The sequence below is a fragment of the Salmo salar genome, chromosome 01, assembly GCF_965601325.2.
Source record: "Salmo salar chromosome 01, fSalSal1, whole genome shotgun sequence".
NCBI classification, from domain to species: Eukaryota; Metazoa; Chordata; class Actinopteri; order Salmoniformes; family Salmonidae; genus Salmo; species Salmo salar.
The window spans coordinates 3,759,248-3,778,541 of NC_138291.1; the positions used below are offsets into that span (position 1 = coordinate 3,759,248).

Genomic DNA, 19,294 nt, shown 5'->3' on the forward strand with positions numbered 1-19,294 from the left:
CGGATACGGTATTATGACACGTCGTCGATGGATACGGTATTATGACTCGTCGTCGATGGATACGGTATTATGACACGTCGTCGATGGATACGGTATTATGACACGTCGTCGATGGATACGGTATTATGACTCGTCGTCGATGGATACGGTATTATGACTCGTCGTCGATGGATACGGTATTATGACTCGTCGTCGATGGATACGGTATTATGACACGTCGTCGATGGATACGGTATTATGACACGTCGTCGATGGATACGGTATTATGACACGTCGTCGATGGATACGGTATTATGACTCGTCGTCGATGGATACGGTATTATGACTCGTCGTCGATGGATACGGTATTATGACACGTCGTCGACGGATACGGTATTATGACTCGTCGTCGATGGATACGGTATTATGACTCGTCGTCGATGGATACGGTATTATGACTCGTCGTCGATGGATACGGTATTATGACTCGTCGTCGACGGATACGGTATTATGACTCGTCGTCGACGGATACGGTATTATGACTCGTCGTTGATGGATACGGTATTATGACTCGTCGTCGATGGATACGGTATTATGACTCGTCGTCGATGGAAACTGATGTGTTGCCTGTTCGTATTATCTATGCTATGTGTTTTCACTAGCTTTAGCACTTGCTTTCAGACAGGAGGTGAATCTGGTATACAGTTAAGATATTGTGGATGTCTTGTTGTTGTTTGTCTTTAAACATGAATGCCCGTAGCTACCGAGTAATGTAATGTCTACTGTACCATTTCTTGTCCCTCCATTCCCAGCGACCATGGTGTGGCTGGTCAACATGGCAGACACTGGCCTCGGACACAGACCGATGACCAGGAAGAACTCAACAGAGGCCCCCGTCGCTCAGGTTGAGAGTCAATGTGAGTCTGTGGTGTCTGGTGTTTTAAATGTCTCTCCACCCTCTCCGTCAGCCACCTACCCCTGGCCTCACTTGCACCCCGTAATATGATTCTTTTCTGAAGTGTTTTTGTAATATCATAATTATTTTCTACCCTCCCATCAGCAGCCCCTCCATCTCTGGCCACCATTGAACCCCAAAACATGCCTCCTTTTTATGGCATCTCCAGCGTTTTTTTTTTTTTTACATTTACATTTACGTCATTTAGCAGACACTCTTATCCAGAGCGTCTTACAAATTGGTGCATTCACCTTATGATATCCAGTGGAACAACCACTTTACAATAGTACATCTATATCTGTTTTTTTTGGGGGGGGGGGTTAGAAGGATTACTTAATCCTATCCCAGGTATTCCTTAAAGAGGTGGGGTTTCAGGTGTTAAATATCTGAATTCTTCTCTCCCTCCCCTGCAGCAGTCCTATCTAGCCCTGGGCTCATCGCCTCCTCGTGTATAATATTTGACTTCTCCCCCCCCCCCCCCCCCCAGCCCTGGCTTTAGGCCCGGCCCCTCTCAGCCCCCCAGAGGATGACGGAGGGTTCACCCCTAACTGGATGGGGCATCAGGAGCATCAGCTGGGACCCCTTCAATCCACGGACGAGACGCGACGGGAGATCCAACAACTCCCCTCTGCCAGACCGCCCGTAATGGACGATGATGATGAGGAGAGTGAGTACTGGAACAGTAACCATAAATACAATTTGTATTTGTCACGTTTCATAAAACAATCCCCGTGCCGTTTCCTAATCAGGGCGGCTCGGCCGTTACCAACGCTGGTTTAATGTGAGCGATCCAGAGACGCAACCTGAGGACAACCGATCCCATCTTTGAGCAGTCCGATGTCCTGATTTTATTTATTTATTTATTTATTTATTTATTTTTATTCACATTTATTGAATACAAAATCTGCGACGCTGTTGTAGTGTGAGTTGTGCAACGACAAGTTTTTTTTTTGAGAACGGTGATCAGCGATAGCCAACGAGAGCTCGCCAGAGAAGAAGCCAGCGTCACGATACCGTTGGTTTCACGTCGCCCAGAACGCGCGGACTCTCCAGCGGGAGTCACGATCACAACTAGTATGTGTTTCTACTTGCCTTTTTTAACCAAAGCGTCAAATCCTTCCAGCTCTGAAGTTCACCAGCCCTTTAATAACTCAACCTACATGTTATTCAATTCAACATGTTGGTGAAAAATGTCAACTCTATGGCAAGCGTGAGTGAACATTTTAGGAGGCAGCTTTGAGTTACAGTCTGTTCTAGCTAATTACACCATATCAGAATATTGTAGTGTGTGCTAGATCGTAGAGTCAAAGGCTTTTTAAATGTGAGGCTCAGTGAAGTTAGGATTTTAATAGCTGTGTAGGGTACACCCTGGCATAACAACAAAATGCTTACTTACGCCCTTCCCAACATTGCAGAGAATTTTTTTCTTCTTCTATAACACGTAATTATAAATACACCAATGATTCAATGATAACATGGCTATAATATACAGTGGGTACCAGTACTGAGTCAATGATAACATGGCTCTATACACTGGGTACCAGTACTGAGTCAATGATAACATGGCTCTATACACTGGGTACCAGTACTGAGTCAATGATAACATGGCTCTATACACTGGGTACCAGTACTGAGTCAATGATAACATGGCTCTATACACTGGGTACCAGTACTGAGTCAATGATAACATGGCTCTATACACTGGGTACCAGTACTGAGTCAATGATAACATGGCTCTATACACTGAGTACCAGTACTGAGTCAATGACAACATGGCTCTATACACTGGGTACCAGTACTGAGTCGATGATAACATGGCTCTATACACTGGGTACCAGTACTGAGTCAATGACAACATGGCTCTATACACTGGGTACCAGTACTGAGTCGATGATAACATGGCTCTATACACTGGGTACCAGTACTGAGTCAATGATAACATGGCTCTATACACTGGGTACCAGTACTGAGTCAATGATAACATGGCTATATACACTGAGTACCAGTACTGAGTCAATGATAACATGGCTCTATACACTGGGTACCAGTACTGAGTCAATGATAACATGGCTCTATACACTGGGTACCAGTACTGAGCCAATGTGCAGGGTTAGGAGGTAGATATATACAGTAACTAGGCAACAGGATAGATAATAAACAATAGCAGCCGCGTATGTGATGAGTCGAAAGAGTTCAAGAAGAGCAAATGCAGATAGTTCAGGTAGCTATTGGTTAACTCTTTAGCAGTCTTATGGCTTGGTGGTAGAAGGTGTTTATAGGGTCCTGCTGGTTCTAGACTTGGTGCACCGGTACAATGACTTTGGTGTCTGTAGTCTTTTTAGGGCCTTCCTCTGACGCCGCCAGGTATAGAGGTCCTTTGATGGCAGAGAGCTCAACCCCAGTGATGTACTAGGCAATACGCACTACCCTCTGGAGCGCCTCGCAGTTGGATGCCAAGACGTTGCCATACCAGGCGGTGATGCAGCCAGTCAAGATGCTCTCGATGGTGCAGCTGTAGAACGTTTTGAGGATCTGAGGTTCCATGCCAAACCTTTTCAGCCTCCTGAGAGGGAAGAGGGGTTGTCATGCTTTCTTTGGACCATGTTAATTCATTAGTGATGTGGACACCGAGGAACTTGAAGCTCTCGACCCGCTTCACTACAGCCCCGTCGATGTGGATCGGGGGGCTGTCCGCACCTCCATTTCCTGTAGTACACGAACCGCAACTTTGTCTTGCTGATGATGTTGAAGGAGAGGTTGTTGTTGTCCTGGCACCACACTGCCATATCACTGACATCCTCTCTATAGGCTGTTTCTTCGTCTGTGGTCAAGCCAACCACCGTCGTGTCGTCAGCAAACTTAATGGTGGTGTTGGAGTTGTGCCACTCGGTCGTGGGTGAACAGGGAGTACAGGAGGGGACTGAGCACGTGTTGAGGATCAGCGTGATGATGTTGCCTCCCCTCACCATCTGGGGGCAGCCCGTAAAAATCCAGGATCCATTTTTGCAGAGGGAGGTGTTCAAGGTCCTTTGGTTCGTGATGAGCTGGGAGGCCACTGTGGTGTTGAACGCCGAGCTGTAGTCAATGAACAGCATTCTCACATGCAGTTCCTTCAGAAAGTATTCACACCCCCTGGACTTTCTATATTTTTCTATTGTCATTTTTTTTGTTTTCAACGATCTTCACAAAATACTCATATCAAAGTGGAAGAAAAATTCTAACATTTGTAAAGAAATGTACGAAATATAAAACACTAATCTTGATTACGTAAGTATTCAAGCCTCTTAGGCAATACATGTTAGAATCACCTTAGGTAGTGATTACAGCAGTGAGTCTTTCTGGGTAAATCTCTTAAGAGCTTTCCACACCTGGATTGTGCAACATTTGCCCATTTTATTATTTTTACAATTCTTCAAGCTTTGTCAAGTTGGTTGTTGATCATTGCTAAGACAACCATTTTCAGGTCTTGGCATAGATTTTCAAGACAATTTAAGACAAAACTGTAACTAGGCCACTCAGGAACATTTTACTGTCTTCTTGATGAGCAACTCCAGTGTAGATGTGGCCTTGTGTTTTAGGTTATTGTCCTGCTGAAAGGTGAATTCATCTCCCAGTGTCTGCTGGAAAGCAGACTGAACCAGGTTTTCCTCTGGGAGTTTGCCTGTGCTTAGCTCAGTTTTTATTTTTATCCTGAAAAAGTCCTTAAAGGATTACAAGCATACCCATAACATGATGCAGCCACTACTATGCTTGAAAATATGGAGAGTGGTACTCAGTAATGTGTTGCATTTGGATTTGCCCCAAAACATAACACTTTGTATTCAGGACAAAAAGTGAATTGCTTTGCCACATTATTTGCAGTATTACTTTGGGGCCTTGTTGGAAACAGGATGCATGTGGCCTTCTTTGAGGCGTTGGAAAACCTCCCTGGTCTTTGTGGTTGAATCTGTGTTTGAAATTCACTGTTCGACTGAGGGACCTTACGGATAATTGTATGTGTGGAGTACAGAGATGAGGTAGTCATTCAACAATCATGTTAAGCACTATTATTGCACACAGAGTGACTCCATGCAATTTATGTGACTTGCAAAATGTTACTCCTGAACGTATTTAGGCTTGTCATAACAAAAGGGTTGAAAAATGATTGATTCAAGACATTTCAGCTTTTCATTTTTAATTAATTTGTACACATTTCTAAAAACATAATTCCACTTTTGACATTATGAGGTTATTGTGTGTAAATCAGTGACAAAAACGATCTCAATTGAATCCAATTTTTTTTAATTCAGGCGGGAACAACAACAAAATGTGTAAAAAGTCAAGGCGTGTGAATACTTTCTGAAGGCTCTGTGTTTTACAGTTTTAGTGTTTTAGAGTTTTAGGATATTGTGGCATCCTGTCAAACGTGACGGACATGATTGAACAAAAAATCTGTCATCCAGGTTTTCAGGATGTGTTTGTCCTGTGTTTCTGGGTCCAATGAAGACTGGCATATGGAGTCTAATTGGTTACCGGGTTGAATTAGGATAACAGGGTGTGGGGTTACCGGGGGGGGGGGGGTGTTAGGGTTACCGGGGGGGGGGTTGGGGTTACCGGGGGGGGGTTGGGGTTACGGGGTCACAGGGTTACCAGGTTACAGGGTTACTGGGTTACAGGGTCACAGGGTTACTGGGTTACGGGGTCACAGGGTTACTGGGTTATGGGGTCACAGGGTTACTGGGTTACAGGGTCACAGGGTTACTGGGTTACGGGGTTACAGGGTTACCAGGTTACAGGGTTACCAGGTTACGGGGTTACTGGGTTACTGGGTTACAGGGTTAGGATCAGTGTGGTATAACGTGGTTCTGATTCCCAGGGGGAGTGAAACTGGGTCTAGGAGACTTCATCTTCTACAGCATGCTGGTGGGGATAGAGTTGGTTACAGGGTTAGGATCAGTGTGGTATAACGTGGTTCTGATTCCCAGGGGGAGTGAAACTGGGTCTAGGAGACTTCATCTTCTACAGCATGCTGGTGGGGATAGAGTTGGTTACAGGGTTAGGATCAGTGTGGTATAACGTGGTTCTGATTCCCAGGGGGAGTGAAACTGGGTCTAGGAGACTTCATCTTCTACAGCATGCTGGTGGGGATAGAGTTGGTTACAGGGTTAGGATCAGTGTGGTATAACGTGGTTCTGATTCCCAGGGGGAGTGAAACTGGGTCTAGGAGACTTCATCTTCTACAGCATGCTGGTGGGGATAGAGTTGGTTACAGGGTTAGGATCAGTGTGGTATAAACGTGGTTCTGATTCCCAGGGGGAGTGAAACTGGGTCTAGGAGACTTCATCTTCTACAGCATGCTGGTGGGGATAGAGTTGGTTACAGGGTTAGGATCAGTGTGGTATAACGTGGTTCTGATTCCCAGGGGGAGTGAAACTGGGTCTAGGAGACTTCATCTTCTACAGCATGCTGGTGGGGATAGAGTTGGTTACAGGGTTAGGATCAGTGTGGTATAACGTGGTTCTGATTCCCAGGGGGAGTGAAACTGGGTCTAGGAGACTTCATCTTCTACAGCATGCTGGTGGGGATAGAGTTGGTTACAGGGTTAGGATCAGTGTGGTATAACGTGGTTCTGATTCCCAGGGGGAGTGAAACTGGGTCTAGGAGACTTCATCTTCTACAGCATGCTGGTGGGGATAGAGTTGGTTACAGGGTTAGGATCAGTGTGGTATAACGTGGTTCTGATTCCCAGGGGGAGTGAAACTGGGTCTAGGAGACTTCATCTTCTACAGCATGCTGGTGGGGATAGAGTTGGTTACAGGGTTAGGATCAGTGTGGTATAACGTGGTTCTGATTCCCAGGGGGAGTGAAACTGGGTCTAGGAGACTTCATCTTCTACAGATGTGCCAATAGTGAAAGTACAAGAAGGAAAATAACAAACATAAATATGGGTTTTATTTACATCTCTCTCTCTATCCCTCTCCCCCTCTCTATCCCTCTCTCTTTATCCCTCTCCCCCTCTCTATCCCTCTCTCTTTATCCCTCTCCCCCTCTCTATCCCTCTCTCTTTATCCCTCTCCCCCTCTCTATCCCTCTCTCTTTATCCCTCTCCCCCTCTCTATCCCTCTCTCTCTATCCCTCTCCCCCTCTCTATCCCTCTCTCTCTATCCCTCTCCCTCTCTATCCCTCTCTCTCTATCCCTCTCTCTATCCCTCTCTCCCTCTCTCTCTATCCCTCTCTCTCTACCTCTCTCCCTCTCTCTCTATCCCTCTCTCTCTATCCCTCTCCCCCTCTCTATCCCTCTCTCTCTATCCCTCTCTCTCTATCCCTCTCTCTCTATCCCTCTCTCTCTATCCCTCTCTCTCTATCCCTCTCTCTCTATCCCTCTCTCTCTATCCCTCTCTCTCTCTATCCCTCTCTCTCTATCCCTCTCTCTCTCTCCCTCTCTCTCTATCTCTCTATCCCTCTCTCTCTCTCTCTCTATCTCTCTATCCCTCTCTCCCTCTCTCTCTATCCCTCTCTCTCTATCCCTCTCCCTCTCTCTCTATCCCTCTCTCTCTATCCCTCTCTATCCCTCTCTCTCTATCCCTCTCTCTCTATCCCTCTCTCTCTATCCCTCTCTCTCTATCCCTCTCTCTCTCTCTCTCTCTCTCTATCTCTCTATCCTCTCTCTCCCTCTCTCTCTATCCCTCCCTCCCTCCCTCCCTCTCTCCTCTCTCTCTATCTCTCTATCCCTCTCTCCTATCTCTCTATCCCTCTCTCCCTCTCTCTCTCTCTCTCTCTCTCTATCCTCTCTCTCTCTATCCCTCTCTCTCTATCCCTCTCTCTCTATCCCTCTCTATCTCTCTCTCTCTCTATCCCTCTCTCTCTATCCCTCTCTCTCTATCCCTCTCTCTCTATCCCTCTCTCTCTATCCCTCTCTCTCTATCCCTCTCTCTCTATCCCTCTCTCTCTCTCTCTCTATCCCTCTCTCTCTATCCCTCTCTCTCTATCCCTCTCTCTCTATCTCTCTATCCCTCTCTCCCTCTCTCTCTATCCCTCTCTCTCTATCCCTCTCTCTCTCTCTCTATCCCTCTCTCTCTCTCTCTCTCTCTCTATCCCTCTCTATCCCTCTCCCTCTCTATCCCTCTCTCTCTATCCCTCTCTCTCTATCCTCTCTCTATCCCTCTCTCTCTATCCCTCTCTCTCATCCCTCTCTCTCTATCCCTCTCTCTCCCTCTCTCTCTATCCCTCTCTCTCTATCCCTCTCTCTCTATCCCTCTCTCTCTATCCCTCTCTCTCTCTATCTCTCTATCCCTCTCTCCCTCTCTCTCTATCCCTCTCTCTCTATCCCTCTCCCTCTCTCTATCCCTCTCTCTCTATCCCTCTCTCTCTATCCCTCTCTCTCTATCTCTCTATCCCTCTCTCCCTCTCTCTCTATCCCTCTCTCTCTATCCCTCTCCCCCTCTCTATCCCTCTCTCTCTATCCCTCTCTCTCTATCCCTCTCTATCCCTCTCTCTCTATCCCTCTCTCTCTATCCCTCTCTCTCTATCCCTCTCTCTCTATCCCTCTCTCTCTATCCCTCTCTCTATCTCTCTATCCCTCTCTCTCTCTCTCTCTATCCCTCTCCCTCTCTATCCCTCTCTCTCTATCCCTCTCTCTCTATCCCTCTCTATCCCTCTCTCTCTATCCCTCTCTCTCTATCCCTCTCTCTCTATCCCTCTCTCTATCCCTCTCTCTCTATCTCTCTCTCTCTCTCTCTCTCTCTATCCCTCTCTCTCTATCCCTCCTCTCTCTATCCCTCCCCCTCTCTCTCTCTCTATCCCTCCCTCCCTCTCTCCCTCTCTCCCTCCACAGGGCCTGTGTTTAACTCTTCTTCTCCTGGCCATCTTTAAGAAGGCCCTCCCTGCCCTTCCCATCTCCATCTTCTTTGGCTTGGTGTTCTACTTCGCTACAGACAACCTGGTCAGACCCTTTATGGACCAGCTGGCTCTGCACCAGTTCTACATTTAGCAGGATGTTCCCCTGCTCTCCGCCACCCCACGGGAGCTGCCATCATCAACACCAGAGGTCTATTCATTAGTGCACAACATAGCGAAACGTTTTTGCAACGAAAAACATGTTTTTTTTTGTTTTTTTTACCAAATCAGTTAGGTTCCCTCCTCCTCTTTTTCATCCTGTTTTGCTGTGCCAGAGTTCAACTTCTAACGAGGGACCAGGGGCATCTCCGCTCCGGTCCAGTCCCCCTGACTGAAGTTGATGGTAGTTTTTGGATCTGCCTTTTTTGTTTCTGGGCTTAGTGGTGGAGGAGGTTCCTAACCATGATGTCTTTTTGATTTGTTCATACTTTCCTCGTTTGATATGCCGTCTAAAGGTAGTGGTTACGCTGAGTTGAAGGTAGTACTGCAGTGGGGTACTACCACAGAGCTAGAATGAGTTTATGATTCTGTAGTTGAGAGTCATACACAACCCAAAAAAGGAGGAGGAGGAGGAGGAGGAGAAGCAGCAGCAGACTGGTTGTACCTCCGGACTTCAGAGGGGCTTCTAATAAAACCCGACTGATCACTCACTAACGAACGGACTGTCACGTGACATGATGATGTAACTGATGATACTGGTAAAAAATGTTTTTTTTTTGTTGAATAATTCTCCTTTGATTGTGCTTCTGGAATTGAACTCGTCAATAGTCAAAGCTTTTGCTTTGTCCATCCATCCATCACTGCTCCAGGGGCTGTGTTCCAAATGGCACCCTATTCCCTGGATAGTGCACTAGAGTCAATAGGGCTCTAGTCAAAAGTAGTGCACTATATAGGGGGAAAGGGTGCTATTCATCCTGCATTCCAGGATTCATTTCCATGGTTTTTTTCTTTCGTTTTTTTCCCCCCCCCCCAACTCAATTCAGATATTCAGACCGTGAAAACGAAGGCCTGTGAGTTTTACACAGTGTTGCTGGCCCACGATGCTTGTTTTTCCTGAACAGGATGGTTTGAAACAACGCCTAATAGCATTTATAATATATAAGAGCTTTGAGTTGTGTCCCCCACCACACCGCATCATAAAAAACACCTTGGTTTTGTTCTCTGTCAGAGCCATGTCCAAGTCTAGACGTGCTGTTGAGTCTAACCTGATTCCAGTGTTTGTCATGACGGAATTGACCCCCCCCCAAACTCCGTTTCTATTCCAGTCCGTTCAGGAAGTATACCCTGAAATTCCAATTATATCTCTAATGCTTTTCAATTAGGAAAATGTGGAATTGGAATTTTGTTTTACTCTCTGATTCGATTGGGTTTGGAAATTGAATTCGCTCCGACCGTGACGACGAGTGACAGGAAGTTGACACGATGGCACAAAGCATATCTGGGACCAGGTTATGTTGATTGGTCCACGCTAGAATCATCCTGTTGTCGCCTGGTTCTGTCCTTGAACAGTCGGTTTCTCCTCATGGAAACAAACTAAACGTTTTGACATAACGTCGTGACAATACATTTGACGAAGAGTTGATTATGATAGCACAAAACAAATCTGTGACCATTTTAAAAGATGGAAAAGGCCTGGTCAAATTACTTGTCCTGTTCTGCTTTCAAAACGAGCATCTGTTAGACCAAACTAGTTCTTTAGGGTTTTTTTTTTCTTTTCTTTCGTGGACACACAATAGGCTTAGTCCTAGAACTAAAAACACCCATTTTTAAAATCATTATTTTAGTCCAGGGCTTTGCTTAATCTGTGTCTAGGAGACGGGAACCTAGTGTTGCTCTCCGATTTTAAAACTCTTTGCTGCAGAGTAACCTGCAGATGGAGCAATGACATGAGGTCTCTCTCTCTATCCCTCTCTCTATCCCTCTCTCTATCCCTCTCTCTATCCCTCTCTCTATCCCTCCCTGAGGTCATTGTGCTGATATTTTTCTTACTTTTGTAAAGATTATTTTGGGCAACTGGCCATGTGCATTATGCAAGGTTGTTCATTTCAAATGTTCCGTTTTAAAATAAATGAATCAAGAATAAAATACAGGTGGTATATCAGTAATTTATTGAAAATTATTCAACACATTCATAAATACAAGTGGTGAACCCATTCCCCTGAGTTACAGCGTTCCCCTTGGTTACAGCGTTCCCCTTAGTTACAGCGTTCCCCTGAGTTACAGCGTTCCCCTTAGTTACAGCGTTCCCCTTAGTTACAGCGTTCCCCTTAGTTACAGAGTTCCCCTTAGTTACAGAGTTCCCCTTAGTTACAGAGTTCCCCTTAGTTACAGAGTTCCCCTTAGTTACAGAGTTCCCCTTAGTTACAGAGTTCCCCTTAGTTACAGAGTTCCCCTTAGTTACAGAGTTCCCCTTAGTTACAGAGTTCCCCTTAGTTACAGAGTTCCCCTTAGTTACAGCGTGCCCCTTAGTTACAGCGTGCCCCTTGGTTACAGCGTGCCCCTTGATTACAGCGTTCCCCTTGGTTACAGCGTTCCCCTTGGTTACAGCGTTCCCCTTGGTTACAGCGTTCCCCTTGGTTACAGCGTTCCCCTTGGTTACAGCGTTCCCTTAGTTACAGCATTGTTGTCCTTGTTTTGTGTGTGTTAAGTTTAGCGTTGTCTTGCTGTTAGAACAGAAACCGCAGCCTGTCAACAAGTCAGCTGGAAGATTCAACATTAACATGAAATCATGTGGAATATGTTTTAACGTATCTGTAGTATATGATGTTAATTGCTTGGTGCTCCAGTCAAGGCTTGTTCTGGTTACATGGCAGCAGGTCCTGAAGTGTAAAAGCTGTGCCACGGGGCAAAAAAAAACATCTAGTTTTCATTTTGAGTTGTCAACTAATGTGAATGAAAAGTGAAATCCTCTGAAATGAAGGTGGATTATTTTAAAAATGCTATTGAATAATAAACAGATTTGGCTCAAATCTGTATGGTCCAAATAATGATGATCCACACTAATAAAAAAAAAAATATATATATATATATATATATATATGAAACATCAGGGAAACCAGGCCTGGTATTCATAGCTCACTTTGAAAAGGCCTTTGATAAAGTACGACTAGAATTTAGAAATAAATGCCTGGACTATTTGCATTTTGGAGAATCTCTTAAACAGTGAGTTAAAGTTATGTATAGTAACCCTCGGTATAAAATAGTAAATAATGGCTAATTCGCAAAGTATTAAAATGTCAAAGTAAAACGATGTTGTCCACTGTCACAATTCAGTGCATTCGGAAAGTATTGAGACCCCTTGACCTTTTCCACATTTTGTTACATTACAGCCTTATTCTAAAATTGATTTAAATCGTTTTCTTTCCATCATCAAATCTACGTACAATACCCCAGAATGGCAAAGCAAAAGCAGGTTTTTATCAATTAAAAAAAAAATATATATATTATTTACCTAAGTATTCAGACCCTTTACTCAGTACTTTGTTTTAGCACCGTTGGCAGCGATTACAGCCTTGAGTCTTCTTTGGTATGACACTACAAGCTTGGCACACCTGTATTTGGGGAGTTTCTACCATTTCTTTACCGATCCTCTCAAGCTCTGTCAGGTTGGATGGGGAGCGTCGCTGCACAGCTATTTTCAGGTCTCTCCAGAAATGTTCGATTGGGTTCAAGTCCGGGCTCTGGCTGGGTCACTCAAGGATATTCAGAGACTTGTCCTGAAGCCACTCCTGCGTTGTCTTGGCTGTGTGCTTAGGGTTGTTGTGCTGTTGGAAGGTGAACCTTCACCCCCAGTCTGAGGTCCTGAGCGCTCTGGAGCAAGTTTTCATCAAGATTCACTCTGTGCTTTGCTCTGTTCATCTTTCCCTCGATCCTGACTAGTCTACCAGTCTCTGCCACTGAAAAACATCCTCACAACATGATGCTGCCACCACCATGCTTCACCATAGCGATGGTGCCAGGTTTCTTACAGATGTGACGCTTGGCATTCAGGCCAACGAGTCAAATCTATGTTTCATCTGACCAGAGAATTTTGTTTCTCATGGTTTGAGGTGCCTTTTGGCAAACTCAAAGCAGGCCGTTGTGCTTTTACTGAGAAGTGGCTTCCGTCTGGCCACTCTACCATAAAGGCCTGATTGGTGGAGTGCTGCAGAGATGGTTGTCCTACTGGAAAGTTCTTCCATCTCCACAGAAGAACTCTGGAGCTCTGCCAGAGTGACCATCGGGTTCTTGGTCACCTCCCTGACCAAAGCTCTTCTCCCCCTGATTGCTCAGTTTGGCCGGACGGCCAGCTCTTGGAAGAGTCTTGGTGGTTCCAAACTTCTTCCATTTAAGAATGGAGGGCACTCTGTTCCTGGGGACCTTCAGTGCTGCAGAAATATTTTGGTCTCTTCCCCAGATTTGTGCCTCGACACAATCCTGTCTCGGAGCTCTACGGACAATTCCTTCAACCTCATGGCTTGGTTTTTGCTCTGACATGAACTGTCAACTGTGGGACCTTCTATAGACAGGTGTGGGCCTTTCCAAATCATGTCCAATCAATTGAATTTACCACAGGTGGACTCCAATCAAGTTGTAGAAACATCTCAAGGATGATCAATGGAAACAGGATGCACCTGAGCTCAATTTAGAGTCTCAAAGCAAAGGGTCTGAATACTTATGTAAATAAGGTATTTCTGTTTTAGTTTTTTAAACTTGTTTTCAACTTTGTCATTATGGGGTCTTGTATGTAGATTGAGGATTTTTTTTTATGTGGACAAAATGTAGAACAAGTCAAGGGGTCTTAAAACCTGTTAGGGACAGATGTTCCGCTAGCGGAACGCCTCACCAGTATCCAATGGTATAGAGTGGCGCGAATTACAAATACCTAAAAAATGCAAAAACTTCAATTTTTCATACATATGACTATTTTACACCATTTTAAAGACAAGACTCTCCTTTATCTAACCACATTGTCCGATTTCAAAAAGGCTTTACAACGAAAGCAAAACATTAGATTATGTCAGGAGAGTACCCAGCCAGAAATAATCACACACCCATTTTTCAAGCTAGCATATAATGTCACAAAAACCACAGCTAACTGCAGCACTAACCTTTGATGATCTTCATCAGATGACACTCCTAGGACATTATGTTATACAATACATGCATGCTTTGTTCAATCAAGTTCATATTTATATCAAAAACCAGCTTTTTACATTAGCATGTTTTGTTCAGAACTAGCATTCCCACCGAACACTTCCGGTGAATTTACTAAATTACTCACGATAAACGTTGACAAAAAACATAATTATTTTAAGAATTATAGATACAGAACTCCTTTATGCAATCGCGGTGTCCGATTTTAAAATAGCTTTTCGGTGAAAGCACATTTTGCAATATTCTGAGTAGATAGCCCGGCCATCATGGCTAGCTATTTTGACACCCACCAAGTTTGGCACTCACCAAACTCAGATTTACTATAAGAAAAATTGGATTACCTTTGCTGTTCTTCATCAGAATGCACTACCAGGATTTCTACTTCAACACCCAATGTTGTTTTGGTTCCAAATAATCCATAGTTATATCCAAATGGCTCCGTTTTGTTCGTGCGTTCAAATCACTATGCGAAGGGTGACGCGCCGGCGCGTTTCGTGACAAAAAATTTTATATATTCCATTACCGTACTTCGAAGCATGTCAAACGCTGTTTAAAATCAATTTTTATGCGATTTTTCTCGTAGAATAGCGATAACATTCCAACCGGGAGACGTTGTATCCGTTCAAACACTGAAAGAAGAAAATGGAGTCGTCACGTGCACGCGCGCACCAGTGCCATTGTTCTCAGAAGTACCACTCACCAAAACCCCTACTGTTTTTCGCCCAGAGACTGCAGAGTTATCATTCAACGTTCTGGCGCCTTCTGAGAGCCAATGAAAGCCTTAGAAAATGTCACGTTACAGCAGAGATCCTGTATTTTCGATAAAGAGGCTACAGAAGGCCAAGAAATGGTCAGACAGGGCACTTCCCATATAGAATCTTCTCAGGTTTTTGCCTGCCATATGAGTTCTGTTATACTCACAGACACCATTCAAACAGTTTTAGAAACTTTAGGGTGTTTTCTATCCAAATATACTAATTGTATGCATATTCTAGTTTCTGGGCAGGAGTAATAACCAGATTAAATCGGGTACGTTTTTTTTTTTATCCGGCCGTGAAAATACTTCCCCCTATCCCAAACAGGTTAATACTTTACATGTCAGAGCAAAAACCAAACCATTAAGTTGAAGGAATTGTCCTTAGAGCGCCGAAACAGGATTGTGTCGAGGCACAAATCTGGGGAAAAGGTACCAAAACATTTCTGCAGCATCACGTGCAGTTAACAAACATGTATGGGAATATCTGTTCTATCCAAAATTACAACCAACTGATAGTATTAACCGCGAACATGGAGGAGGCAAGTGGAAGGGGAAAAGGTAGGAAACTTGTTTGTCCTTTGTTAAAGACAAAAATTGGCAATAAAATAAATATATATATCTCCCAGCTTTACTTGAGGAGTAATGTTGACAGCGGTGCCATACAGGTTGGAAAGAGATTTTCGATGTACTGATTCCGTCCATGGCACATGGTTTATGAACTGATACGCAAAACAATGCTTGACTCAAAAAAACTTTACAATTAAATGATTATACAAATTTCTGGCAACCAATAGATGTTATATATATATATATATATATAGCATCTACACTATATACTGTATACAAAAGTATATGGACAACCCTTCAAATTAGTGCATTTGGCTATTTCAGTCACACCTGTTGCTGACAGGTGTATTAAATCGAGCACACAGCCGTGCAATCTCCATAGACAAACATTTGCAGTAGAATGGCCCATACTGAAGAGCTCAGGGACTTTCAACGTGGCACCGTCATAGGATGCCACCTTTCCAACGAGTCAGTTCGTCAAATATCTGCTCTGCTAGAGCTTACCAGCCACCCCTGCTTCACCAGCCACCCCTGCTTCACCAGCCACCCCTGCTTCACCAGCCACCCCTGCTTTACCAGCCTCACCAGCCACCCCTGCTTTACCAGCCTCACCAGCCACCCCTGCTTTACCAGCCTCACCAGCCACCCCTGCTTTACCAGCCTCACCAGCCACCCCTGCTTTACCAGCCTCACCAGCCACCCCTGCCTCACCAGCCTCACCAGTACCCCTGCTTTACCAGCCTCACCAGCCACCCCTGCCTCACCAGCCTCATTAGCCACCCCTGCTTTACCAGCCTCACCAGCCACCCCTGCTTTACCAGCCTCACCAGCCTCCCCTGCTTTACCAGCCTCACCAGCCTCCCCTGCTTTACCAGCCTCACCAGCCACCCCTGCTTTACCAGCCTCACCAGCCACCCCTGCTTTACCAGCCTCACCAGCCACCCCTGCTTTACCAGCCTCACCATCCAGCCCTGCTTTACCAGCCTCACCAGCCACCCCAGCCTCACCAGCCACCCCTGCCTCACCAGCCACCCCTGCTTTGCCAGCCTCACCAGCCACCCCTGCTTTGCCAGCCTCACCAGCCACCCCTGCTTTACCAGCCTCACCAGCCACCCCTGCTTTACCAGCCTCACCAGCCACCCCTGCCTTACCAGCCTCAGCCAGTACCCCTGCTTTACCAGCCTCACCAGCCACCCCTGCCTCACCAGCCAGCCCTGCTTTACCAGCCTCACCAGCCACCCCTGCTTTACCAGCCTCACCAGCCACCCCTGCTTTACCAGCCTCACCAGCCACCCCTGCTTTACCAGCCTCACCAGCCTCCCCTGCTTTACCAGCCTCACCAGCCAGCCCTGCTTTACCAGCCTCACCAGCCACCCCTGCTTTACCAGCCTCACCAGCCACCCCTGCCTTACCAGGCTCACCAGCCACCCCTGCTTTGCCAGCCTCACCAGCCACCCCTGCTTTGCCAGCCTCACCAGCCACCCCTGCTTTACCAGCCACCCCTGCTTTACCAGCCACCCCTGCTTTACCAGCCTCACCAGCCAGCCCTGCTTTACCAGCCTCATTAGCCACCCCTGCTTTACCAGCCTCACCAGCCACCCCTGCTTTACCAGCCTCACCAGCCACCCCTGCTTTACCAGCCTCACCAGCCACCCCTGCTTTACCAGCCTCACCAGCCACCCCTGCCTTACCAGCCACCCCTGCCTCACCAGCCACCCCTGCCTCACCAGCCACCCCTGACCCACCAGCCACCCCTGCTTTACCAGCCTCACCAGCCACCCCTGCTTTACCAGTCTCACCAGCCACCCCTGCTTTACCAGCCACCCCTGCTTTACCAGCCTCCCCTGCTTACCAGCCACCCCTGCTTTACCAGCCTCACCAGCCACCCCTGCTTTACCAGCCTCACCATCCACCCCTGCTTTACCAGCCTCACCAGCCACCCCTGCTTTACCAGCCTCACCAGCCACCCCTGCTTTACCAGCCTCACCAGCCACCCCTGCTTTACCAGCCTCACCAGCCACCCCTGCTTTACCAGCCTCACCAGCCACCCCTGCTTTACCAGCCTCACCAGCCACCCCTGCTTTACCAGCCTCACCAGCCAGCCCTGCTTTACCAGCCTCACCAGCCAGCCCTGCTTTACCAGCCTCACCATCCAGCCCTGCTTTACCAGCCTCACCAGCCACCCCAGCCTCACCAGCCACCCCTGCCTCATTAGCCACCCCTGCTTTGCCAGCCTCACCAGCCACCCCTGCTTTGCCAGCCTCACCAGCCACCCCTGCTTTACCAGCCTCACCAGCCAGCCCTGCCTCATTAGCCAGCCTCACCAGCCTTACCCCTGCCTCACCAGCCACCCCTGCTTTACCAGCCTCACAGCACCCCTGCCTCACCAGCCACCCCTGCCTCACCAGCCACCCCTGCCTCACCAGCCACCCCTGCCTCACCAGCCAGCCCTGCCTCACCAGCCACCCCTGCCTCACCAGCCACCCCTGACCCACCAGCCTCCCCGACCCACCCTCCTCACCAGCCACCCCTGCTTTACCAGCCACCCCTGCTTTACCAGCCACCCCTGCTTTACCAGCCACCCCTGCTTTACCAGCCTCACTAGCCACCCCTGCTTTACCAGCCTCACCAGCCACCCCTGACCCACCAGCCACCCCTGACCCACCAGCCACCCCGACCCACCAGCCACCCCTGCCTCACCAGCCAACCCTGCCTCACCAGCCACCCCTGCCACCCTGCCTCACCAGCCACCCCTGCCTCACCAGCCACCCCTGACCCACCAGCCACACATTCCTACCCTGGTTTGATGCAACAGACCTCTCTGAACGGTGGGAACATGGTGGGAATTCCATGGACTATTTGGTACGCTGGCATTCTGTGTGGATTCCCCCCTGCCAATTGGCTGCCAGCCTGACTGGCACCGTGCCTAGAGCTGTGGAGGCCTTAGCTGTAACCATGGGAACGGCTTGGCTTGGCCTATAGTGAGCAAGGACAGGGCAGGACAGTGGCACAGTTCTACATGCCGTGACAGTTTAGCCAGTGTTTAGCTTCAGACTGTGCTTTAACCAATAGGACCAAGATGATCCCATGACTAACTGGCCCTGGGCCTGTGGATCTGGGCCTGTGGATCTGGGCCTGTGGGTCTGGACCTGTGGATCTGGGCCTGTGAATCTGGGCATGCGGATTTGGTAATTGCCCTGAAACTAATGACACCTCCTAGATTAATTCTACAGATGGCAATATATGGGGACTCGAAACCTAAATATTTTTCCGAAAGTGTTTTCTAGTGTAGGTTTTTCTCTGTACTGGATCAAAACGGGACGGTTTCTATAACATTTTGATTTACACTTGGCTGTCATGGATTCATTTTAACTGATGGCACTCCGCCTCAACCCTTTAGTTAAGGGTATGATCTGCCTTAGGAGGACACTAGAAGGAGAAGAATCAAGCCGTCCTTCTTTCTCATCCTCTGTAGACAGAAGAGAGGGGAATGTGATGGGGAGTGTGACACTCAAATCCTCAGTAGATTGAAAGTGGTCTGTGGGTATAGGCCTGGTGGCGTGGCTGTCACTGTCATGTCTGTCTACGTGTAACCCTACGCGGGCCGTGGCCCAGGATAGCTCTCCACTAACGGGATTAAAAGACGGAGGGATGAAGAGGGAGCGGCCCATGTGAGACATGCAGGGACTAGGGTATTAGGTTTTTAAATAGTCACACGGAACAGGACAACTAACAGGTAACTAAGCAACACAGACGTTCCTCTGACCAGAAAAGGGGAAACGAGACGAGTGACATAACACACCATCTGGGAGACATCTTATCCGTCAGACAATCCAAACCACTTGTACTAGATCTCAATCTACACACTTGAGTACAAGAAGCAAAACAAGAAGCTCAAGTCGACCTAGCTAAAGACGAGTGTAGTCGACGAGTAAAGCTCGACCATAAAAAAAAAAAGAAGCTCAACCTGACTAAAGAACAAGATGTCGTCGAAGGACAAGCTGGAGGGTCTGGTGAAACGTATG

General features: G+C 47.0%; 1 protein-coding gene across 1 annotated transcript in view; it reads left to right on the plus strand.

The window, feature by feature from the left end:
- The window catches only part of LOC106580298 (presenilin-1), a 32,550-nt gene extending 25,745 nt beyond the window's left edge, over positions 1-6,805 (plus strand). Inside the window, exons 8-10 of the mRNA XM_082958454.1 lie at positions 792-896; positions 1,422-1,601; positions 5,790-6,805. Of these exons, the coding sequence (XP_082814580.1) occupies positions 792-896; positions 1,422-1,601; positions 5,790-5,989 (485 nt within the window). The 3' untranslated portion in view covers positions 5,990-6,805. The remainder of the gene's footprint in view (positions 1-791; positions 897-1,421; positions 1,602-5,789) is intronic.
- The last annotated feature ends 12,489 nt before the right edge of the window (positions 6,806-19,294 follow it).